This window comes from Arvicola amphibius, chromosome 2 (genome assembly GCF_903992535.2).
Source record: "Arvicola amphibius chromosome 2, mArvAmp1.2, whole genome shotgun sequence".
In the NCBI taxonomy this organism is placed as follows: domain Eukaryota; kingdom Metazoa; phylum Chordata; class Mammalia; order Rodentia; family Cricetidae; genus Arvicola; species Arvicola amphibius.
In genome coordinates, this window is record NC_052048.2 from 131,443,776 (window position 1) to 131,469,287 (window position 25,512).

Genomic DNA, 25,512 nt, shown 5'->3' on the forward strand with positions numbered 1-25,512 from the left:
AGTGGCGGGGGGTGGGGGGGTGGGGGCAGACTGATGGCGAGGTTGCTTCTACAGCCGAGACTAGGAGTAGGCAGCGAAAAGAGCCAAGGACGTGGGACTCAAGAGTCCTTTATTGAGACCCTTCCCGGGGGCGGGACGCCGAGCTGGGAGGCGCAGTGGTCTCTGAGCAGATCCTCAGCATCCCTTGCCTCCCGCTACGGATGTGCTCCCTGAATCAGGGTCTCGTCAGTGCAGGCCTGTATCCAGAAAAGACAGCTCGGTGTGCGAGTGATCTAGAAGAACAAACTCCCCACCTCCCCCGACAGCCAGCTTTCCCCAGGTAGCTGGGTTTTACTCGCGAACCCACCATGGTCCCCAAAAGCCGTGCGGAACCAACCGTGGGAAGAGAGTGCGCTTTTCCGCGCGCGCTAGGGGGCGCGCTTTGTGGCTCCTGTTGAGTGACACTGGAATGGGGGCTACTAGCGTCCTGGTGCCGCTAGGAAGGCAATAGCCGGAGAATGACTAACCACTCCTCACCCCAAAGCCTTCGTCCTACTCTCTCACCTTCTGGCCCGTCCAGCCGCTCCTCCTCCAGCCCTGCGTTGCTCTCGTCCCCTTCTAAAGTCACCTCGTCATCCTCTTCATCCCCTGCGGCGCCTAGGTGGAAGGCAGGGCAGGTGACGTGGAGCCCCTGCTCCTCTGGCTAGAGTGCCCACCTCAAACCCTTATGGCGGGTCGAAACAGTCACTCCCTCGGCTCCCTCACCCGGCTGGAAGTCGATGGTCCGCAGCATTTCGGCCACGTGCTCCACGCTCACAGAGAATTGTTCCATGCTCTCATAGCCTGGCTCCGGCCGTCCTGCTAGCTCCACCTTCGACATTGCTCCGACCCTGTGATGGCCACAGGGCTCAATAGAGGGACTCCTCCACTCCCTCAAGCCCCTCCCCAGATCAGACGGAAGGAAGCCACAGGGTCCCTTTCTTTCCCACCGCGCAGACCACTCACTTGTTGATCAGCTCCTTGGCCTGCTGCAGGGGAGAAAAGGAGGGCGAAGGTGAGCGCTGGGCCAGCCCCGGAAAAGCCCCCTTTCTGATTCTCACCAGTCCTGCGGGGTAGTTGGGGGCGTACATCCCAATTCGTTAAGGAGAGAGAGAGAGAGAGCGAGAGAGAGCGCGAGCGCGCGTAGAAGGGTGACTTTTCCCAGGTAGTGGTGACAAGAAATTACCGCAGGTAAGACTTGACCCGGCTACCCAGGCCCTGATTCCCGCCACCCTGGGCGCCTGCCTCCCTCCCTCTCCGCCCACCTGGAGGTAGAGAGCCATCTGCGGCTCCTCCATGGACTGGATGGCGGTCTCCACCAGCTTAGAGGAAACCTCCAAGTGGTCTCCGTACTGACGGATGAGGCCTCGCACGCGCTGCAGCTTCTCCTCCTGCTCCCGGGCCAGCGCTTGCAGCAGCTCGCCCTTGCGCTCTTCCAGCACCGCGCACAGGGTCTCGAACCTCTGATTTAATAATTGCTTCTGCCTGCGGCTGTTGTCCTGAAAGATCAGAGCAAGCCTGAAGGAGGTCGCGGCTGGCAGGGTATTTTATCCCTCTCTACCCCTTAAACAGAACTCAAGGAAAGCCCAGAAGGAAGGTGTGACTTCCTTCCACGCCTAGAGTTAGGGGCACAGAATCCAGCACAGATCTTTTCAATTAACAATGATGACAACATATTTCAAAGCTATTTCTGGGAGCCATGTATGTCACTGGCCCTGGCTTGGCTTTGCATTAATTGCCACTTCATAAAGGAAATAAAATGAGTTAGCTACCATGTTACTATCAGCATTATTTTTTAAAAAACTATTTGAGTTTTATATTTTTAATTTTTTGCTCTGCTATGAAATTAAGCTCTATTTTTTATTTTTTTAAAATAATTTATTTAGATTCATTTTATGTGCATTGGTGTGAAGGTGTCTGATCTCTTGGAACTGGAGTGACAGACAGTTGTGAGTTGCCATGTGGGTGCTGAGAATTGAACCCAGGTCCTCTTGAAGAGCAGTCAGTGCTCTTAATTACTGAGCCATCTCTCTAGCCTCTAAGCTCTATTTTTAAATATAGATATTGGTTAGAGAGCTGGAGAGATGGATCCAGCTGTTAGTGTATCCTGCTCTTGCAGAGGTCCTGCATTCTGTTCCTATAGCCATGCCAGAAGGTTCACAGCTACCTGTAACCCCAAGAGATCCAACAAGCTCTTCCGGCCTCTGTGGGCACTAACAGTCATGTGCACATGCCTGTACACACACAAATACACATAACTGAAAAGAAAACAAGGAATCTAAATTTCTAAAGTTCATTGACTGGAAATACTGTCTCAATATTCAAATATATTTAGTTAATATGATATAATAAGGGCATATAATTATTCCTTGCCACATAATTTTTAATTAAATGTATTCATTGACAATTTCATATATATGTATATATATATATTTTCTGATTAATCTCACCTCCCAGCCTCTTTTATCTTTTAATATTTATTTTGCTTATTTATTTATTTCCACAATTTTAGTTGTATTATTTTCAATTGGGTATATGTGTGTGGTATGTGGGTGCTCATGGAGGCCAGAGGAATTGAATTCCCCTGGAACTGAGTTACGCAGTTTTGAGACCTGCAGTGTGGGCGCTGGGAACTGAACTCTGGTCCTCTGCAATGGCAGTTCTTTCTATTAACCCCTGGGCCATCTCTCCAGCCCCACTCACTTATTTTTGATATGGATCAAGTGGGCCTTTGATGAGAAATCCTCCTGCCTCAGCCTCAGAGTGCTGGCATTATGTCTTGGGCTACTGTGCCCTGCTTGCTTGCTTATTTATTTATCTATCTATCTATTTATTTATAGTGAGGATCTCCATATGTTGTCTAGGCTGGCCTGAAACGTGTGCTTATTCTAACTCCACCCCTCGGACTATGGACTATTCTGTCCCCTTTGTCCTCCCAGCCCAGGCTCACCTCAATGGTCTGGCACACCTCCTCCATCTGCGTGATCACTGCTTGCACGCGGTCATTGCCTGCCACCAGCATCGCGATGCCATCGCTCAGCTCGCTCTGTCACACACATGGGTCAGCTCTTAGAGCTGGAGGCTCCCTCCAGCAGTGGATTCCCTCTTATCCCACGGGATTGTCCCCACCTCACCAATTCAGGCACATCTACAAAGATCTAGAAGTTTGGAAGCACATTGTGTGGGTTCTAGAAGTCCCCCACCCCCAAATGTGAAGGGAAGTGACATTCTCTAATCACCCACTATGTACCAGACTGTCCTAGGTGCTTCTGAAAAATACTTAGAGCTACCCATTCAATTAACACTGCCTCCCTTCTATTCCTGCCATTCTGCGAGTCAGGTAGGACTCACGTTAGACCTACTCATCCTCAACCTCCCGGAGCATTCTGGGTTGGTGTATTGTTTGCACTCTTCTGTGTGCAGTAATTCTTTCTCCTGAGAAATCCATCACCTGATCCATTCACTGGTTTTTCAAGAGCTGTTGATTTTCTAGACTCTACTTCGTTCCTTGCCAAATCTATTTTCCTGTCTGTTTTTGGTTTGTTTTTCTTGGATTGGACCTTTCTATATTGTCTAAACTGACTTTGAATTTATGATCTTCTAGCCTCAGTCTCCCTAGTTGCTGGGATTACAGTGTACACCACCACAACAGGCTGTTGTATGGTCATTTTACGTATGTTTTCAGTTCTGGAAATCTATCCAAGATTTTGTGCTAGGCAAGATTTTGTACATCTCCAATCCTACTTTTTGTTGTTATCTTATTTCATCTTTATTTTTCTTTAACAACAGGGTTTCCTTATATAGTCCAGGCTGGCTTGGAACTCCTTATGTAGCTTAGGCTGGCCTCAAACTAGAGATCCTCCTGCCTCCGTATCCTAAGTGCTGTAACTGCAGTGCTCAACTATGTCTGGCATTATTTCACCTTCTAAAAACATTGTGTGCACAGTGAATTTCTGTCCTTCAACAATTCCAGCATCCGAATTCCCCAAGCTCCCAGGACCACACCCAGGGCTGCAGAAAGAATGCCTTCAGAGTTGTGGGACGGAGAGAAAATTCCTACCCATCTGAGGGTCTTAGGGAAGGATTTACACGTTCTGGTGGTAATTTAAGAAAAAAGGAAGAAGCACACACTTTCCTGAGGGTAACTTTCTCTTTTACTTCATCTTGAATAATCGCTTTCTTGACACTCTCTGCAGAGTTATATCTCTTTACATACAGCTGCATCTCGTTTTTCACACATCCCTCCTCCTTATACACTTCTCTCTACTCTGTGACATTTCCTCACCCACTGCTACATTTCTCCTTTATATCTCTCACTCACACTATTCTCAATTCACACACACCTCCACTCACACACTCACATACTCACACCTCCACTCACACACTCACTCACACACCTCCACTCACACACTCAATTCACTCACACATGAATTCACACACTCACTCATTCACACACTTACACTCACTCTCACACACACACTCACTCACATACTCATTCACACATTCACATAGTCACACACACTCACACACATCTCCACTCACTCACTCACACACTCACACACTTCCTCTTAGAACAAACTCTGGACAATATGTAAATTACACTCTCAGGGTCACTTAGCATTTCTTGAGTAAACAGCTGAGACAGAACCATTCTGATACACAAAGAATCATATGGTTTCTCTCAGGCTTAGAATGTCACACTGACCAGCTGGAAATGAGTAACCATGGCAACACTCAACTGTGCAGGCAGGAGGCATGGTCTGTCTGCATGTAGCCTGAGAGACATCATGGAGAGTAACATTGAAATTTGGGACCTAAGCAATAAACAGTTGGCTGAACCTTGAGCCTCGCATCCTAAGAGTGAGGTTTAGGAGTCCATGCATAAAGTCACTTACTGTGGGGACTTGTGTCTTAATGTTATCAGACTGACTTTAGGTCAATAGATACCTGGTAACTTGCCTGTGTGCATATTTTGCACGAGCAATTAGTCTATTTTGAATTTGTTTTGAGGTCTAAGATCAGCTAATGGTGTGTAAAAGGCTGTCTTTGTAACTGAGAAGAATGCAGTTTTCCTGTATCGGTCTGAGCTAGGAAGGATCCTAGTATTATTTCTGTCCATCAAAGTTGTACACACACTGAAGCAGACATCATCCTGCCCACCCACAGCTGTAAGTGTGCCCAGTAGCCAGAAGATACACAGGAGATAAACACAGGCCACAGGGAAAATACCCACGGCTGTTTTTAGGGAGGGAATGTAGGCACAGGAGAAAAATTACAGACAGAAGCAGCCAGTTTTCAGAGTCTGTGGCCCCGTAAGCCTTACTCGATGAGGCTTTCTCCATCAGAGAGTGACTCATCTGATGGGTGGACACCTGAACTATCAGTGACCTTCTGCTATGTATTCTGTGGCCTCTGGTCAAGGCACTGCTCCCAGCAGCTCTCAGCACCCAGGGATCTGAACTGCCATTGCTCCTGCTCACTGTGCTCACAGTCCATGTCTCTGTATGTCTTCAGCTGTGAATGACTGGTTGGTTGGTAGGAATCTAAGGTCAGCCTAAGGGTCTACACTGAAGGGATCTTCATCCAGCTTAGAGTTTGCATTTGTTTCTGTCAAAAACCAGGCAAAACAGTTGGCTGCTTTAATAGCCTGGGACTCCCACATGAGCTGAGGTGTGAGGAGTCTTAAAAGGCATCCCTCCCCACACACCTTCGGCAGGTTTCATGATATAACCACCTGACTCTAGCCAGCATTGGTCATCTGAGAAATGATATCTATTCTGTTTGCAGTGGCTCTCTGACCCTGTCCCCCCCCCCTTCTTTTCATGTCCCAACCAATCTGATCGCAAAATGACAGCTTGTGGAGAAGCTAAAGGCATGGCTAAAGACCCCTGAGGGTATGCAGTCCTCTGTGTTGCTGCAGCTGGCTGCTGCCATGCATTAGCTAACACTGTGGTGACAGCAACTGTAGTATTCACTTTGTCAGACAAGTGAAGGAGGTTGCCTGCAGACTCAAGAATAGACCCGCAGCTTTGGCCCTGCTCTGCTAGACCTCACCTAAGCAGAGTGAGAACTGCCCTATCCTAAACCCCCTTCCCGAATCCCTCCCTGGTCAGATACCTTCTGGCGTTTGTAAATGGTGGGCAGAGGGGCCACCTCACAGTCCTTGTGGGCCCCAAAGACCTTGCAGAGAGAGCAGGTGGGCACCTCGCAACTCAGGCAGTAGATGTTGATCTTCTCATCCTCGTGCTCCTCACACATGAGGTGCTGCTCAGCCTTGGAGTGCAGCGGCCTGAGGATCATGGGCAAGGGAGTAGCAATTGTCAGGGAGCCAGGCTGTGACTCACACTGGGGAAGAAAAGAGCCTCGGAGGAAGACTGGGCACAAGAAGAGTCTATTGCAGGGGACAAAGAGGCCCCATGGGACAGGAAGTCGTGGGAGCTGGTGAGGTCAAGAACATTGGGGTGGGCTTTGGTCACAGACCAGAGGGAGTAAGATTGAACATTTGACTCCAAAGACAAAGCCGGGCGGTGGTGGCGACACCTTTAATCCCAGCACTCGGGAGGCAGAGGCAGGCGAATTCCTGTGAGTTTGAGGCCAGCCTGGTCTACAAGAGCTAGTTCCAGGACACCTAGGACTGTTACACAGGGAAACCCTGTTTCAAAAAACAAAACAAAACAAAAAAAGACAAAATCAGGCCTCCCTGGGTAGGAACCCAATCCCCTCCTCTTCTTTCCCCATTGTGTGTATCCCTGTCTCCCCTCAACCGCTCCTCCCACCCCCACCCCTTACCCCCTCATGCTGGATAGTTTTAAGTCAACTTGATGCAGCTAAAGGCATCTGTGAGGAAGAAACCTCAATTAAGAAAAATGTTTCCATAAAATGGGGCTGCAGGCAAGCCTGTAGGGCATTCTCTAAATTAGTGATTAATAGGGGAGGGCCCAGCCCATTGTGGGTGGGACCATCCCTGGGCTGCTGGTCCTGTGTTCCTATAAGAAAAAGCCAGATGAGCAAGCCGCGAGAAGCAAGCCAGTAAGCTGCACCCCTTCACAGCCTCTGCGTCTGCTCCTGCCTCCAGGTTCTGGCCCTGTTTGACTTCCTGTCCTGACTTCCTTTAGCGATAGACTATGATGTGGAAGCATAAGTCGAATAAACCATTTCCTTCCCACGTGGTTTCTGGTCTTGGTGTTTCATCACAGCCCTGGCAACCCTGACTAAACAGCCCCTCTAATCCCTGAGGGTGCAGGCTCTTCCCTCCAGAGAGGCGGGCAGCCAGACATCTCACCGGGAGGATTCCTGCTTGTAGATGTCAATAATGTTCTCCACCAGGAGGTTCCGCTGCAGGCCGTAGACCCCATGCCGGTCCAGGACAACCTCATGCCTGCAAGATGGGCAGCGGAAGCGACCGCCCGAAGATACAGTTGTGGAGCCGCGGGATTGCCACAGAGGGTTAGAGGCCTGCCAGGACAGGAGACAAGACGACAGAAGCGTAGTGAGGCGTGAGGGAAGTGGTGGGCTCATGAGTGGTAAGGAGGAGGGAGGCATTAGCTCTTCAATGCATCTGATGTCCCCGAGGAGCACTCTGACAGATGACTAAGGTGGCTTCCTGCCTGTCTCTGCTTCATCCCTCAGCCCAGCTCCTTGAGTGCCTGCATGCAGAACCTCACATTCGCCAAGGCCTGATCAGGATTGGTCCTCAGTGGGGTCCAGCATGGAGCTTTGGCAGAATGCTGACACAGGCAAGGGGCTGACAGCATCGCGCTGACAGCATCGCCATTGTCCTCCAGCTTGGACCCTTATGGGCCACATGTAAGGTGTTTTGTGTGGGGGGGGGGTTGTTGTTAATGTTTGTGTGTGTGTGTGTGTGTGTGTGTGCGCGCGCGTGCGCGTGTGTGCATGTTCCACACGATCTTGTAAGCTTATCTCAAACTCGGTGTGTGAATTCCTGATCTTCCTACCTCAACCTCCCAAGTGCTGGGATTATAGATGTGCCTCTCCCATTACCATCTCCTCTCTCTCTCTCTCTCTCTCTCTCTCTCTCTCTCTCTCTCTCTCTCTCTCTCTCTCTCTCTTTCTCTCTCCATGGTCTTGTGTAGTCCAGGCTGTCTTAAACACCTTGCAAGGACAAAACTGGTCTTGAATGTCTATATACCTGCTCCCGCCTCTCCGATGCTGGGATAATATACTGGGCGTTAAGAGAGCTTCTCTCTAGTCCTGGGCAGAGGCACACATGCCAGGTGCTGAAGAGTGGGATAAAGAAATTGCAACCAGCCGGGTGGTGGTGGTGCACGCCTTTAATCCCAGCACTCGGGAGGCAGAGGCAGGCGGATCTCTGTGAGTTCGAGGCCAGCCTGGTCTACAAGAGCTAGTTCCAGGACAGGCTCTAAAAAAGCTGCAGAGAAACCCTGTCTCGAAAAAACCAAAAAAAAAAAAAAAAAAAAAAAAAGAAATTGCAACCAGGGTCTGGGATGTGGCTCAGCTGGAGAGTGCTCGTCTAGGTTTGCTCTACAGCACCATATAAACAGGGCACAGAGCTACAGTTGGGAGGTAGAGGCAGGAGGAGCTGATCCCAGTGAAAGTTCGAGCCATCCATTGGGATCACCCAAAGCCAGCCCGGGTGCACGAGGCCCTGTCTACAAAAGAAAATTAAAAAAAGAAAAAGAAAAAAACTAGGATTAGCTGGATGATTCTGGGAAATTGCTTCTGGCACTGTGAGTCAGGACACACAGGCCCTTGCACAGCCCTTGACGATGCTTTCTTCTGAAATCTATCCAGTATTCAGCCTCGGTAAAGTTACGGGCTGCATGGGATTGCTCACTTTGCATCTGATGTTATAGGAAGGCTATGGGTTAAAGACAGGAACAAACCCCCACCCCCACCTCTTCCCTAAGGACAGACAGCTCACACAGTGCAAAGGGCAGTTACGGAGATGTCGCAATGAAGGCCTAGCGGAGGCCCTTACACCGTGCTTCTTAGAGATCTGCTCCAGGCGACCCTAAAGGGATATCCTGCTACAACAGTGCTGACTGAGGTGGTGATCACCTGACCTCATGCAATCAATCAAGGGTTCTCTCCCTGAGTTTGACTTGAGATACAGTAAGCCAAACTGACTACTGTAAAGGCTCATGGGATTGGGCTACGAACTCATCTGGTACCCACGTTGTAGGAGAGACCCCTTACTCCACACTTGTCCTCTGACACCCACACCCACTCTGTGTCAATCACTCACCCACGTAAGTAAATAAACGTAAGAAATATATATAAAGGCCGGGCGGTGGTGGCGCACGCCTTTAATCCCAGCACTCGGGAGGCAGAGGCAGGCGGATCTCTGTGAGTTCGAGACCAGCCTGGTCTACAAGAGCTAGTTCCAGGACAGGCTCCAAAGCCACAGAGAAACCCTGTCTCGAAAAACCAAAAAAAAAAAAAAAAAAAAAAAAAAAAAAAAAAAAAAAAAAAAAAAAAAAAAAAGAAATATATATAAAGCATTTTTAAATTTTATTTTGTTTTTCGATCAGGGTTTCTCTGTAGCTTTGGAGCCTGTCCTGGATTTTGTTCTTGTAGACCAGGCTGGCCTCGAACTCACAGAGATCCACCTGTCTCTGGCTCCCAAATGCTGGGATTAAAGGTGTGTGCCACCACTGCCCGGTTTATTTATTTATTTATTTATTTATTTATTTATTTATTTATTTATTAGTTTTTTGAGGCAGGGTTTCCCTGTAGTTTCTAGAGCCTGTCCTGGAACTAGCTCTTGTAGACCAGGCTGGCCTCGAACTCAGAGATCCGCCTGCCTCTCCCTCCCGAGTGCTGGGATTAAAGGCGTGCGCCACCACCGCCCGGCCGCACCACCCGGTTTATATAAAGCATTTTTGTCGAGAAGCAGAGGTGAGCAACTGGCAGGGATGCTCCTGCATTCCTTTCTTCAGAAACAGATGGTCTGAGTTGGCAAGACTCGTAGTATAAAGACCACGTCGAGCCCTCCTGGCGGGGTGTGGCCAGGTGACTGTGCTCTGGAGCCACAGATACAAAGGTTTTGTGCCGTTAGGAAGGAGCCACACCCTCTCTTTTCCATTTTTCCTTTTCTCCTATTTGGAGTGTAGACTTGTGCAGAAGGACCGTGCGGAGTCAGGAAGTAGTAGACACCTATTGAGAATGGCAAGGAGGTCAAGGAGCAAGAATCTCAGGGGCAGTCCTAGATGGCCCTTCCAGCTTGCTCTGTGAAGAAAATCAAGAGTCTTCCTTCCTAAGTTAGTGCTCACTTGAGGCATGGGAATGCTTGCTCCTAGTGGTTTAGCCCAAGGCTTTTCAAATATTAAGTATTTTATCACTGAGTTACATACCCCAGCCCTTAAAGACAGTTGTTTCACATTTCCTTCCGTTTACAGTAAAAATCCCAACCTGATCAGCTAGAGCAGTGGTTCTCAACCTCTGGGTCACGACCCCTTTGGGAATTGAATGGTCCTTTCACAGGGGCCACCTAAGATCATTGGAAAACATAGATATTTACATTTTGATTTATAACAGTAGTGAAATTAGTTATGAAGTAGCAACAATAATGATATGGTTGGGGTCACCACAACATGAGGAACTGTATTAAAGGGTCGCAGCATTAGGAAGGTTGAGAGCCACTGAGCTAGAGAATCATGAGCTAATAGAACAAAGGAAACAGTAGACCCCTTGACTTGCCATATCTCCAGGGGGTTTCCAGTGGACTCCTTGTATACCACCCAGAAGATGGGACGGGCGGGACCCTGTTGAATGAAGCGGCGGGGCTGTGTCCTGCCACCCGGCTAGCTTTACATCGAAATAATTACACAGAAACTGTATTCATTTAAATACTGCCTGGCCCATAGTTTCAGCTTCTTATTGGCTAATTCTCACATCTTTCTTTAACCCATATTTAGTAATCTGTGTAGCACCACGAGGTGTGGCTTACCAGGAGAGATCTTAACCTGCGTCCATCTCGGAGAAGAGAAGCATGGTGACTGCATATGGCAACTGCATATGGCGACTGCCTGAAGCTTCTCCCCACTCCTGCTACCCAGCATTCTGTTCTGTCTACTCCACCTACCTAATTTTCTGTTCTCTTAAAGGGCCAAGGCAGTATCTTTATTAATAATGAAAGTAACACATAGACACTCCTCCATCAGGACCCTCAGAGGGTAAAGCAATATCCAATATTCCATGGCTGTGGGGAGCTGGAACATTGCAGTGTTGCAGGTCTGCAGCCCAGTCATCTTGGGCTGGTTGTAGTTCTCTGCACAGCCGTCCAATGCTCTGCACAGCCATCCATTGCTCTGCACAGCTGTCCACTGCTCTGCACAGCCGTTTATTGCTCTGCACAGCCATCTACTGCTCACCGCTGCATTCGACCTAATCCATCCCTGTGGCTACTGGGCAAATTCCTTTTGTAATGTGCAGGCATACCACGGGCTTCTACTACCTCCCCAAATTAAAGATGTCATCCGATAACACCCGGCGCATGTGACAGAAATTTTAAAACTTAACTGTAACCCCCTTACCTGATGTTTCCACAAAGATATTTTATTTTATTTAAAAAAATTTTTTTTGAAACTGTCTCACTATGTAGCTTTGTCTGTCCTGGAATTCATTCTGTAGACCAGGCTGGCTTCAAATTCACAGAGATCCACCTGCCTCTGCCTCTCAAGTGCTGGGATTCTGATTTTTCTTGAAGTAAGAAAGTATTTTACTGAAGCTCACAGATGAGACACTTGAATTTTAAAAGACTAGATTTTAAAAGAGACTGATCATTTTAAAGGAACTGAAATTGTAATGTGCTTGAATATGTAAAGACTGTGGTACTTTTAAAGTTATTTAACATCTTCAGGATGAATAAGAAAGGAATGGTTGTGGCTTAATAGTGATGTGTTTGTGTGTCTGGGTGTCAAGGGGTCAGTTGTACTGGGTGGTTTTGTGTGTTGACTTGACACAAACTAGAGTCATCAGAGGAAGGAGCCTCAGCTGAGAAAAATGCCTCTTGAGATCCAGCTGTAAGGCATTTTCTCATTTAGTGATCAATGGAAGAGGGCCCAGACCACTGGGTGGTGTCATCCCTGGCCTGGAGGTCCTGGGTACTATAAGAAAGCAGACTGAGCAAGTCATGAGGAGCAAGCCAGGAAGCTTCCCCTTCATAGCCTCTGCCCTGCTTGAGTTCCTGTCCTGACTTTCTTCAGTGATGAACATCAACGAGGAAGTGTAAGCCACATTAACCCTTTCCTCCCCAGCTTGCTCTTTGCTCATGGTGTTTTGTCACCATGACCCTGGCTAAGACAAGTTGGTACCAGTGCAGTGGGGTGTTGCTGGGACTGACCTAGCCATGATTTGGGGGAGGGCTGTGGAAGGACTTTGGAACTTTGGGCTAGACGAAGAGCCACTGAGTGTTCAGAGCTCAGTGGGATGTTCCCTAGGAGCTTGGAAGATAAGATGTTGAGAGCAGGACAGAGGATGGAGGCCTGGCTTGTGAAGTTTAAAGACTTTCAGGGGCACTTGTTTTTTTGAATTAAGATCCTGTGGTTCTAGTTACCTGGGGCTGAAGAATCAGCTGTGATTAACAAGATACCAGGACTACTAAAGCAAAACTTGTTTTGCTGGGACACTCGATACTGGTCGGCTGGAGCTAAGAAACGAGCGGTGATTAAGAAGAGACCAGCCTCACTGATGTGAAATCTTCCGGGAAGTGTCTCCTGAGCACAGAGCAGCTATGTTACAGGCCGCCAACAAAACTTGATACTCTCTCTCTGCCCTTCTTCTTCTTGACACTCAGACACGTGAGACTCACTGTTACCATTCTACCCTGTGTTGAGGGCCTGCTGTGGTCAAGCACAGGCTCTCTAGGCTTCCCGGATGTTGTTGAGTCTAATCCTCAAGAGTTTTTGTAAGGACAGTGGACAAACCTGGCCATGTTGCTGCACACCTGACTTGTGAGGCAGAGGATCAAGGTCAGCCTGGGCTATAAGAGACCTACTCTACAAAAGGGTGTGTGCGTGTGCATGCGTGCATGCGTGCGTGCATGTGCATGCTCTGAGATAGCCCAGTTGGTAAAATGCTTGCCTCATAAGCATGGGGATCTGAGTTCAAAACCCAGAACTCACGAAAGCGCAGGGCATGGAGGCGCATGCTTGTAACCCCAGCAGTATTTTCCAGGCAACAGCAATGCATTCTGGGTGGTGGCACCTCCCGCCTTTTCTTCCTTCCTTCCTTTTTACTTCTTTTCTTTTTTCTTGTTTTCCAAGACAGGGTTTCTCTGTGTAACAACCGTGGCTGCCCTGGAACTCAGTTTGTAGACCAGGTTGGCCTTGAATTCACTGAATCCACCTGCCTCTGCCTGCTGAATGCTAGGATAAAGGTGGATCCCACCACCACCCATCTTTATCTTTCTTTTCCTCTGGGATTAAAAGTGGGTACCACAGCCGGGCGGTGGTGGCGCACACCTTTAATCCCAGCACTCGGGAGGCAGAGGCAGGCGGATCTCTGTGAGTTTGAGGCCAGCCTGGTCTACAAGAGCTAGTTCCAGGACAGGGTCTAAAAAAGCTGCAGAGAAACTCTGTCTCGAAAAACCAAAAAAAAAGAAAAAAAGGAAAAAAAAAAAAGTGGGTACCACAGTAACTAGCCTCTTTTTTTTTTTTTTTTTTTTTTTTTTTTTTTTTTTTTTTTTTTTTTTTTTTTTAAATAAAGACAGTAACCCAGGCTGGCCTCAAACTCCATTGTGTAGCTGAAAGTGACTTTGAATTCGTGATCCTCCTGCCTGGCTTTGCTGTTGGGTACCATCACACCAACTTCTTTATCATTCCCAAATTTCTTACAAGAACTCTGGGGTTTGGAAAAACGGATCGAACAGAACAAAAGAGGGCGCTAGAGTGCCATAGTAAAGAAGAACCAACAAAGTAAGGTTTCCTGTTGGTTTACAGGGTGCCACTTGAGGAGGGCTTGAAGTCAGGGTAGACAAGCAGCCAAGAAGGAGGGTCTGGAAAGGGCTTCGGGGGGGAGGGAGGGACTGCAGGAGCCGAGGGTGGGGGCAGGGAGGAGCTGGAAAGGTGGGGGTCACCCTAGAAGGCTTCTGAATCTGTGAGGATCTAAACTTGATTTCCTGGGCTGGGTTTCTAGACTGGGAGTGGACAGGGAGATCTGAACTTATAGTTAACACGGATGGGCAAAGGCAAGGGTCGGCTAGGAGGCGCGCGGCACAGTCAAGGCCAGGCCACGGGATGTTGGTGGCAGCGATCTAAGAAAAGTCCTGACTGACAGGTGGGGTTTGGACTAACCAGGGTCTTGGACACGGGGAGAGGAGGGAGTGGGGAGATTCTGGGGTTGTAGACTTGGGTGACTGGGAAGATGCATAGGATTCACCCGAGGGTCACAGACCCGGCAAGATCCGGCAAGATCCGTGAAGAGAGTTCACGGGGTCTGCGAACTCAGACACGACGGCGTCTTCACCTTCACTGACTTCTAGCGGAAATGAGTGTCTGCCCAGCGGCGAAGGCACACTACAAACCATAGCAGTTCAAACGGCACCAGTGCTTCACCCACAGAAATCAGTTGTTCTCATGTGTTTCCCTTGGGTTACTTCTCTTCCTTATTAGGCCCTCTGCTGATTTCATGCCTTGTTCGTTTGTTTTTGGTGGCTTTGAGATGGGGTCTCCATGTAGCCTTGGCTGTCCTGAGAATCACTTTGTAAACTCACAGATCCACCTGTCTCTGCCTCCTGGGGGCTGGGAATCAAAGGTGTAGACCACCTCACCTGACAAAACATTGGTTTTAAAATGGAACCATAGCTAGTGTGGTGGCTCATGACTTTAATCCCAGCACTTCAGTGTCAGAGGCAGGAGGATCTCTGTGAGTTTGAGGCCAACCTCTAAGCTGGACAATGCTACATGGTGAGACTTTGTCTCAAAAAAATAAATAAAAAAGAAAGAAAAAGAAAAAGAAAGAAAATAAAAGAAACCACGAGCTTCTTGGCCCTTTGGCTAAGATCAAGTATAGCAGGGATCCTGGGCTTTACAGTTGGATCCACAGGAGGAAAAGAAAATTACTCTCTGCCCTGACTGCAGGCCTCTAAACTTTGTCATCACAAATAGGAATTATAGATTCTAGGGTATTGGTGGAAACCTTAAGAAGTCTTAAAAAAAAAAAAAAACGATAATGTCTATTCTGGGCTAAAGATCTCTCCACCTAATTAATATTCAGTTAGCCAAATCTGTTCCTCTGCTCCTGTTTACCTTGCTACTTCAGGAAACTGATTGCATGCTCTGTCATGTATGCTGCTCTGTCATGTATCCTGCTCTGTCATGTATCCTGATCTGTCATGTATCCTGATCTGTCATGTATCCTGCTGGGTCATGTATCCTGCTCTTTCATGTACCATGCTTGGTCATGTACCATGCTTGGTCATGTCACATAACTGTCTTATTCTTCCCTTAAATGTCATACTTGGAAGCCAGGTGGTGGTGCCCCACACCTTTAATCTCAGGAAGCAGAGGTAGGCAGATCTCTGTGAGTTCAAGGCCAGCCTGGGCTACAGAGTGAATTCCAGGACAGGCCCCAAAGCTACAGAGAAGCCCTGTCTTGAAAAACAAAACAACAAAAAAGTCATTCTCGGAGTCAGTTCCATAAAGCACAATTTCATGTGCCAACCATGTGACGTGTGAAGGAAATGCCATCCCTCCAGGAAACACATTGGTGGATGTCCCTGTCCTGTCTCTTTGTGTGACTGTAATCTGTATTCCGTGTATGTTAGCCGTGATACCGCTCTACAGAATCATGTTTGTGAAGGTGCCCAATCAATTATAAAGTACTAAATGAACATGAGGTAAAATAAATGACTGCATAGAGCCACAGGGCATGAAATAACTGTCCTCTCTCCACTGTGAAGGTGAAAATGACGTGAACGGCGCTGGTGGGGTAGCGATGCTTACGGTGTTCCATCCTCAGCACCACAGAGAACAAAGAGAACGGAGCAAGTGGTCTGGGAAGTGTCTCAGTTGACAGCATTTGCCTAGCATGCACAAGGGCTGGGTTTGATCTCCAGCATCGGATGAGCTGGGTGTGGTTGGCAGGTACATGCCTGGACCAGCACTTGGGAGGTGGAGGCAGAGGATGAGATGTTCAAGGTCATTCTCCACCACATTTTTGTGTTCAAGGCCATCCTGGAACACAGGAGACCCTGTGTCAAAGAATGGAACAAGTAAAAGGAATTTAATTCTCGGCCTTTGCTCAAGGCTTGGACCAACCACGCTCAGAACTTTCTCTTGAGGGCTGAGTGATTCTTCTGGTCCCTTTGTCATCTGTCTAGAGGAGCTCTGTACTGAAGTCACTCTGACAAATGTGTACGTATCTCACAGGGCCTGTCCTCTTCGCTGGCTATCCAGGGAATGCTAATATGGGTCCCGAATGAGCTACCACCGCAGACCTGAGGGCCTTGTAAAGTTTGTGAACCAGACCCTAGGTCGTAACTGGAGAAAGTACAGGAACACAATGGCCAGAAGACATCTGATGAAAGTGGCCCAGCTGTGGAAGAATCCAGATTTTACTACAAGCTAAAACACTGGCTGAGAGAGACTAGGATATGCACGGCCTTGGGGCTGAAAAAAGCCCCTCTGTGGAAACAGGCACTAAGAGGCCAAGAGGAATGAGTTGAGGGAGGATTCTGGTGGAACAGAAAGGCCTCAAAAGTGGTCATCCACACCAAGTATGGTGACTCCTGCTTGTGACCTAAAATTTGGGAGACAAGGAAAGGAGAGTCAAGAGTTCAAAGCCAGTCTCAGCTACATAGCAAGTTTGAGGCTAGCCTGGGTTAAACGTGTCCGTGTGTGTGTGTGCGCACGCACGTGTGCTCATATGTGTATAAGAGAGATGATCATTCGTAATCATTGTAAAACATCTTGGTGGAGAGTTAAAAACAGGGTTTCTCTGCGTGTATCCCTGACTGTTCTAGAACTTACTCTGTGGACCAGGCTGGCCTTGAATTCAGAGATTCTGCCTGGTTCTGCCTCCTGAGTGCTGGAGTTAAATGTGTGTACCACTAACCGGCTTATTTTTGTTTTGAATTTTTAAAAGCAGATTATTAAAGTTACAAGAGGTGTTCATACTAGTTTAAACAGCTCTGGGAACTACGGAGCTGAGTCGCCAGATAAATGGCTTGCCACTCAAGCATGAGGACATGAGTTCAGATCCTGAGTATCCATGTAAAAGATGCGCGTGGTACCGGATATGTAACTAGGGCTGGGCAGGGATGAGAGATGGCAAGAGGGGACAAGAGAAAGAGGACCGAGAGCCACAGATGGGTGACATCTGATGTCAACCTCTGTCCTCTGCATAGCCATGCATACGCACCAGCAGAACTTGCACGCGCGCACACACACACATGCGCACACACACGTACACGCACACGCACACACACATGCACACACACACACAATCTAAAGATGTGGAGAAATAACGAAGGGTGGGGTGTCTCAGCAGTGGAGAGTTTTGTTCCCTGGGGAATTAAAATCCCAAACCCAAGCAAGGTCACTGTAGCTCAGCCTTGCAACAAATCAGGTTCTCCAAAAGGAGACCGGGTCAAGGTGGGCTGGAGAAGCCCTGGTTTCCAGCTGGGGGTTGAGGCACAGCACTTGGAAGGCTGAGGCAGGAGGATTGCAGTGAGTTCTAGACCAGTCTCAGCTACATAGAACATATCAGGCGAGTCCAGCCAGAAATACATAGCAGAATGCTGCCTCAAAGAGTCAAAAATACAGCAGGCTACTAGGACTTCTCTCTCTCTCTCTCTCTCTCTCTCTCTCTCTCTCTCTCACACACACACACACACACACACACACACACACACACACACACACACACAGTCTGATATAGCCCAGGCTGGCCTTGAACTCACTATGTAGACTTGTGAAATTTTTCATCTGCCTCTCAAGCGCTGGGACTGCAGGCGCAAACCACCACACCACCATGCCTGGTTTCTACAATGCTGGGGATCAAAATCAGGGCTTGGTGCCCAGTGGGAAGCACCCTGCATTGCAGTCCAGAAGGTGTCTCTTCTGATGGTTCCCACTGTAAGGCCCTCCCGGCCTGGACTTCCTCCAAGAAGACGGCTCTTCCAGCAACCTCCTTCCAGTACCTTCTGGTTTTCTACTAAATGACAACAGGTTGCTTCTCAGAAACAAGTGCCCACAGCAAAGCGGAGGCAGATACAAAAATACTCTGAAGGCTTGCTTGAAAGGAGTTTGGATGAGAACCGGGTTTACAAATACAGACAGAAGCACACGGGGAGATGTTTATGTCAGTTTCCCACATCAACAGCTTTGCTCTCCTCCAAATTTTTGGAGGCTGAGTGGGTGCAAGTGTGGGGAAGGAGAGGATTAGAGGGGCTAATGTCATATTTTGAAGTTTTCTGTTTCTTATTAGAGAAAAAGAGGATTAGAGCTTTAAATAGAATTAGAACAGCAACTAAGGAAAATAATAGGGCTCGAAGGCAATCAAGTAATACGTAAACATAAATTGGACATCATGATAAATACCTGTAAACACAACACTGGGGAAACTGAGGCAGGAAAAATGTTAGGAATTCAAGACCAGCTTCATCTACCTAGTGAGTTCCAGGCTAGCTAATGCTATAGTAAGATTCTGTCTCAAACAGTGTTGATAAAGTAGGCAAAAATGAGGATAATTATGTTGGGTGAGGCAGGATTAGATTACAGATGGTTTCCTCAAATCCTTAATCTTGAGCCACAATTTCCTTTGAAAAACAGTGGCTCACATAGCCCAGGTGCTCATCCAAATCGCTATATTACAAAGAACGACCTCGATTCCCCTGTGTGTTGAGACTGTAAATGTGGAGTTAGGGATTAAATCCAGGGTTTTGTGTGTGCTGGGTGAGCATTTTATTAGCTGAATACATCCCCAGCCTAACACAACCACCACAATTCCTCCAGCAAACACCGGACAACAGCTCCTGAATGCAGATAAATATTTTAGCAGGTGAATTAAAGAGACTGTGGTCTGCTCATAGCAATGGACACTGTGCTGCTATCTGAAACAGAAAACAGCTGGGTGTGGCAACTTACACCTGTGCTCAGGCCCTTGGGAGGCTGAGGTAGGAGGATCTTGAATTGAAGGCCAGCCTGGACTTGGATTGGCCAAAGTAAGACTTTGTCTCAAGAGGAGCCCCAGGACTAGGGCGACATTTGCTTCACAGCCCTAGGGGCTCTAGTTTGGTTCCCAGAACCCAAGCAGAGGTAGAAGGAGAGAGTTGACACTATGCAGTATACAGTGTTGTCTTCTGACTCCAACACATGTGCCCCACCCAAAATAATATATATAAAAGCTAAAATAACAGCAATGATAAAACAGAAGACATACTGTGTCTTCTATGTAGGGAACAAATTTTAAAAAAAAGCAGGGCAGGGGTGGCAGGTGCCTTTAATCCCAGCACCAGGGAGGCAGAGGCAGGTGACAATCTGGCTTAAAGGCTAACCTGGCCTACAGGTTGAGTTCCAGAACATCCAGAGCTACACAGAAACAGCCTGTCTCAAAAAGCCAAAACTCAAACTAAAACAAAAAAAGAATTGAACAAAGGTGCTTGGTGTAGTGTGTGTCTATATGTGCCAGCATGAGCCTAGGCGCTGAAATTTCTAGAAAGATTCTCAGAGAAGCTGGTAATGGTTGTGTTTGGTGAAGGGAGTTTAAGATCTAAAGTTAGTGGCAGATCCATGCTATGAATTTCATGCTATGAACTTCCAAGGTGTTTGAAAAAAATGTACACATAAAAACTTAAGTGTGTTACACTGTTACCATGTTCATGACTGCCAACTTTCTAGGCAATGTTCTGAAGGCTTTCCTCCTCAGAGATCTGAAGATGGAAGAACTGAAAGTCCTATTCCCGTCGCCATACTTAGAAAACAGACAATCTGATTATGCCTAGAGTTGTCAAAATGTGGAGGCAACGTGTGAAAAACGAAATATGCTCATCTTTCAGACGGAGCTGAGATGTATAGACACGGGTGCCGCTGGGTAACTGGGTCAGCCTCCCCCAGGTCTCCTCAAATAAAGCCTGGAGGAGCGAGCTGTCCGCTCTCATCCCTGAGGAGAGCTGGTGGCTCTGCATCAGACCTACAGAACCATCTCAGGGCCACGTTACCCCTCAAATAATCTACACAGGCTTGGGTCTCATTCATTTGTTTTTGAGACAGGGTCTCATGTAGCCCAGGCTGGCCTCAAATTTACCATGCCTCCACCTCCTGGGTGTGGGATTGCAGGTGTGAACTGCCACACCCTGTTTACCTGGTGCTGGGATTAAACTCCGGGATCTGGGCTTACTAGGCAGGCATTAAGAACATCCCCCACTTCTCATTTCTTTAAAGACAGGATCTCGGTATGTTAAATTGACGGATTAAGTGACCCTCTCACCTCGGCCTCCTGCGCTGCACCAACAGGTGTGCCACCGAATCTGCTTTTGCACAGGGCTGTCCCAGAACCTTCCTAGATCTCTCTGTGCCCAGATATGTATTCATATGTATTCATATGTATTCACATGTATTCATGCTTCAGCACTGTGCCTTGAAGAAGGAAGGTCACGCGCTCACTCTGTAGTCTCTCTGGTGGCTATTCCTGGGCTCTGTGCTAGACACCTTATCATTTGAAAATCGATATTCTCCAGTTTGTTTGCTTGCTTTTCAGACAGGGTCTCACTATATATAGCTTTGGAAGGCCCGGAATTCACTAGGTCGGTCTCAAACTCAGAAGAGATCCACCTGTCTCCAACTTCTGAGTGCAGGGGTCAAAGGGATGTGCCACCATATTTGGCCCCTTGGCTGCTTTATTTTTTTCTTTCAAGACAGGGTTTTTCTGTGTAAGAGTCCTAGATATTCTGAAACTCACACTGTAGACCAGGCTGGCCTCAAACTCACAGAGATCTGCCTGCCTCTGCCTCTCAAGTGCTGGGATTAAAGGCATGCTCCACCACCACCCGGCCCCTTGGCTGCTTTTTACCAAATACTTTCCTTAGCGTTCCAGATGTTTCTTTGACTTTACATATTTTGGGTTCTGATAATGGGCTGCCTTGGGGCCAGAGAGATGGCTCAGTTGGTAAAGTTGCCTGTCAAGTCTGACATTCACTTAGTGGAACCTCTTCCACACATGTGCACATACAGGGGGTGGGGAGGGAGGGAAGGAGAAGGCTCTCTCTCTCTCTCTCTGTCTCTCTGTCTCTGTCTCTCTGTCTGTCTGTCTCTGTCTCTGTCTCTCTGTATCTGTCTCTGTCTCTGTCTCTCTGTCTCTGTCTCTCTGTCTCCTGTCTCTGTCTCTCTCTGACTGTCTCTCTCTTTCTCTCTCTCTGTCTCTCTGTCTCTGTCTCTCTGTCTGTCTGTCTCTCTCTCTGTCTCTGTCTGTCTCTCTGTACCTGTCTCTGTCTCTCTCTTTCTCTCTGTCTCTCTGTCTCTCTCTGTCTCTGTCTCTCTGTCTCCGTCTCCTGTCTCTGTCTCTCTCTGTCTGTCTCTCTCTTTCTCTCTATCTCTGTCTCTGTTTGTCTCTGTCTCTCTGTCTCTGTCTCTCTGTCTCTGTCTCTCTCTCTCTCACACACACAGAGAAAGCAGTAGATGTGTCTGTATAAACACACGGGAACGATGTCTTTTCTGGATATTTCAGCTTAAGAGGTATCAGCTTTTCAGACCAAAGGAGAAACCAAGCTGGTGGGAAAGGCAAAACTGCTTACACAGAACTAGTTGTGTAGCCCAGGCTGGCCTCAAACTCATGACAATTATGCTTCCAGGATTACAGGGGTGCACCACCACACCTGGCAAGAATTTTTGGTTTTATTTGTTGGTTTGAGACAGGGTCAGAACAACATGCCACCCCCAGACAGGGGGATCCAGGTTTGGACACCCAGAATGAAAGGAACTCTGAAGAGAACTCAAGGGGACAGGAGATTTTGGAGTGACAGGGCATATAGACATGCTATGATGGCCTAACAGCCCAGTATTGCCTCCAAACATCCTGCCCCAAGGTGGTGTGGAATATTACTTTAACCGTGTAAAGGTGTGCTGCTTTTGTTTATGTTGCTTTTGTTTAATTGTGTGAAGGTGTGTCGTTGCTGCACTTTGCCTGCCTAGAGCACCCGACTGGTCTGGTAAAAAGCTAAATGGCCAATAGCTAGGCCGTGGAGGGATAGGCGAAGCTGGCAAGCAGAGAGACTAAGTGGGAGGAGGAATCTAGGCTCGAGAGAGATCGAAATAGAGGGAGACACCCAGAACCAGGCAGCCGCTGCCAGCCAAGCACAGAAGCAGGAATAGTAGGCTATACAGAATGAAAGACAGGTAAGAAGCCCCTAGGCACTGTGTAGACAAAGAGAAACAGGTTAAATTAAGTTATAAGAGCTAGTGGGATAAGCATAAGGTCGAGCATTCATAATTAATAAGAGATTCTGTGTCATGATTTGGGGGCTGCCAGTTCGAGAAAGCCTGCTACACCAAGGAGCCTAAAAGACTATTACTCAGCGAAGTAAGACCCGCTGTGTTGAGGGTGGAGAGTGCCAGCTCCCAAGCCACAAACTCTGCAGCTTCAGGGGGTCTGACACCCTTTCCTGGCTTCTGTGGCTACCTGTATGTACACACATACACGCACGCATGCGCACACACATTAGTATTTTTACAGATAGTGTTGGAGCTTGTATAGCTCAATAGTAGGGTGCGTGTTTAACACACAGTGCCCAGCATTAACCACAGCACCAAAGAGAGAAGGGGAAACAAGGGGGCGTGGAAACTCTGCTTAACTCATTTCTTTATAGTCTATGAAAAGCAGGAATAATTCTTTTAATTTTTTTAAAGATTTTTTTTTGTGTATTTTGCCTGCATGCATGGTGCCCGTGCAGGAAGGGTTTAGAGGGGAGCATCAGATCCCCTGGGATTGGAGTTACAGCTGGTTGTGAGCTACCTTGTGGAGGTTGGGAACTGAACCTGAGTTGTTTGGGAGAGCAATGAATGTTCTTAGCTGCTGAGCCATCTCTCCAGCCCCACACACTTTTTTTTTCTTTTTGAGACAGGGTCTTGCTGTGTATAGTTCCTGGTTATTCTGGTATACTTGTTCCATAGACCAGGCTAGCCTGCAGTTTGTGATGCTTTTCCCAGGTGCTTCGACTACAGAGCCTGTCTCCTGGCCAGAATCTTATTCCTGGCGCTCCTGTCATGGATCTGGACACTAAGCCAGCTCTTGCAGTTTTTACTTCAAGGTCTCGTGTCTGTACACATGTATCCTGTCCCTTTGCTCTCCCTGACCTCTGACCGGGTCTATAGCCTACTTGAACCACTACTAATGACAGAGCAGGAACGCAAACCTATGAATTTACAGGAATTCTGGCATATGCATTTATTTAGTTGGTTAGACAGGGTCTCATGGCCCAAGCCAACCTTAGCTTACCCTGCTACTACCTCCCAAGGCTGGGACTGCAGCCATGCATCGCCATGCCCGGCTTTTTTGTTTTTATTTTTGAAATGTGTGGACAGAATGATATCAGTGACTTATAACTTAGCTATGCCCGGCCTCATGACCACAGCTACACAGGCATTTTTGGGAAGTACCATTCTGCTTCTGCTTTCTGTCTGTCTATCGGTAAGTCACCTGAGTGTTAGTTAGTCCATGAGCCTCTTTACCAGGTTAGAAAGGCTCACAGGTGTGAGACTGGGGAGCCTTCCTGCTTCCCTGGGCCACTGTGTCTAACCAGCTCTGTCAAGGACAGATGAGCTCTGTCTCGAATGCACATCACTCTGTGCATACACCTTCTCATGGCTTTATTTTTAATTTTAGGTTTTTTCCTTTCTTTTCTGTTTGAAACAGGGTCTTGTAGGTTGGTCCAGAATTCACTGTGTAAACCAGGTTAGCCTAAAAATCGTAACAATTGATTGTCAAGCCACAGTGGTGATGTCTCTCTAATCCCAGCACCAGGAAGGCAGAGGCAGGAGGATCTCTGTGAGTTCGAGGACAGCCTGCTCTACATAGTGAGCTCCAGGACAGCCAGGGCTACATAGAGACTGTCTCAAAAACAAAACAAAATAATGACAATCCTCCTGCCCCAGGCCCCTTAGTGCTGGAATTGCAGGTGTACACCACCATACCCAGCTTTTATTTTTAAGGGTGTGTGTGTGTGCACTCACGTAAATGGAGGTCAGAGGTCAGCTTTCAGGAGTCCTCTCTTTCACCACGTTATGTTTTGGGGATCAAATTCAGGTTGTCAGATTTGGTAGTAAGTGCTTTCAACAACTAACCATCTTGTTGACCCTATTATTTTTTAGTACCTCAATAAATCATTGATCTCTTCTACAGTTTAAAAAAAATCAAAGACTCAAAGTAAGCAAAATCTAGTAAAGCTCCCACAAAGCCCAGGCAGGACCACTCTTCCTTGCCAGTCCCTGCCAGTCCCCCTCAGATGCCACTGTGTAGCTGCTGTGGACATGGGCTGAGCTTGCCAGCCTAAGAGGACCTGCTGACTCATGCGACCCTAGCGCTCCTGTGGCTCAGTCAGGGCAGCTTTGCCACCTCCCACCTGTGGGAGCTCCCACCTTGTGCCCTCCTATCTGTCCCAGAGCCCACCTGGAAGACATCGTTGGCACACTTGCGGCACAGGTTGTGCTGGCAGGGCAGGATCACCACGGGCTTGGAGAACATCTCCAGGCAGATGGGGCAGATGAGCTGCTTCTCCAGGTTGTCCATGCTGTGTGCATCCCCGAGCAGCGGCTTGAAACCCACCGTGAAGTTCATCCCTCGGCGCTCTCGTGCCTGCCTTGGCTGTGGCCCTGTTCCCGGCCTTCCCGCTGCCTGTGCAGCCCTTCCTTGCAAACTCTAGACTGTGGATTCTTAGGATCTCTGCTAATTGCTCCCTCTTGAGTGATGTCTCCTGTCTCTTCCTCTAACAGCTCCTCTCGCCCCCGGCTATTTCCAGACTTTTCTGTCTGCACTCCTTGCTCAGAAGCCTCTCCAGGCACTTGTCGCTTTAGCTCCCCTAAACCACTCTCTGTCCACTCTGCAGGCAGCACTGTTTGTCCCTTACTCCCCAGAGAGATTAATATTACTGTGGGGGCAGGGAGACATGGGGCATCTGTGTGACATTCCAGTTCCCAATTTAGCTCGTGTAAGGCGAGCCACAGCTGTCCCGGACCGAGTGACCCTGACTCACTCAGGAACCAGTGGCTTTCTTGAGCAAGAAGAGCAGGGGTGTCACGGCTCTCAGTGGAAGGCGGGCCAGCAACGATGTGGGGCTCACTCGTCACTAGGAAGGTTCTGGCTTGAGACTTTATTCCAAATAGTGATACAGTCTCCTTATACTAGCATGTGGGAGAGATACCACAAATGGTTCAGGGTAAGAGGGAGGTCTGGACAGATCTGTAGACAGTGCCATCTCTCCCTCTATGGCTTAGCCAGCAGCCCTGGCCCTCCTGCTGGAGATTAGTATTCAGAACAGACCCTAGAGAAAGAACTTTTTTGTTGTTTGTTTGGTTGGTT

At 48.1% G+C, this 25,512-nt stretch overlaps 1 protein-coding gene across 1 annotated transcript; it reads right to left on the minus strand.

The window, feature by feature from the left end:
• Window positions 1-475: 475 nt before the first annotated feature.
• On the minus strand, window positions 476-24,771 carry Trim54 (tripartite motif containing 54). Its single transcript, XM_038319367.2, has 8 exons — window positions 24,604-24,771; window positions 7,301-7,473; window positions 6,136-6,307; window positions 2,969-3,064; window positions 1,284-1,517; window positions 985-1,007; window positions 745-869; window positions 476-636 (listed from the first exon to the last, which is right to left on the minus strand). Exons 1-8 carry the CDS (start codon window positions 24,769-24,771, stop codon window positions 476-478), a joined length of 1,152 nt encoding a protein of 383 aa, XP_038175295.2.
• Window positions 24,772-25,512: the final 741 nt, after the last annotated feature.

Bases quoted from the DNA above. Each gene is read 5' to 3' on its own strand.
- Trim54 (XM_038319367.2), bottom strand. From the start codon at position 24,771: ATGAACTTCACGGTGGGTTTCAAGCCGCTGCTCGGGGATGCACACAGC. The intron at 3,065-6,135 runs GTATCTGACCAG...TGTGTGTGACAG, and splicing joins CCATTTACAAACGCCAGAAG to AGCGAGCTGAGCGATGGCAT. The intron at 870-984 runs GTGAGTGGTCTG...TGGCCATCACAG, and splicing joins GCCAAGGAGCTGATCAACAA to GGTCGGAGCAATGTCGAAGG.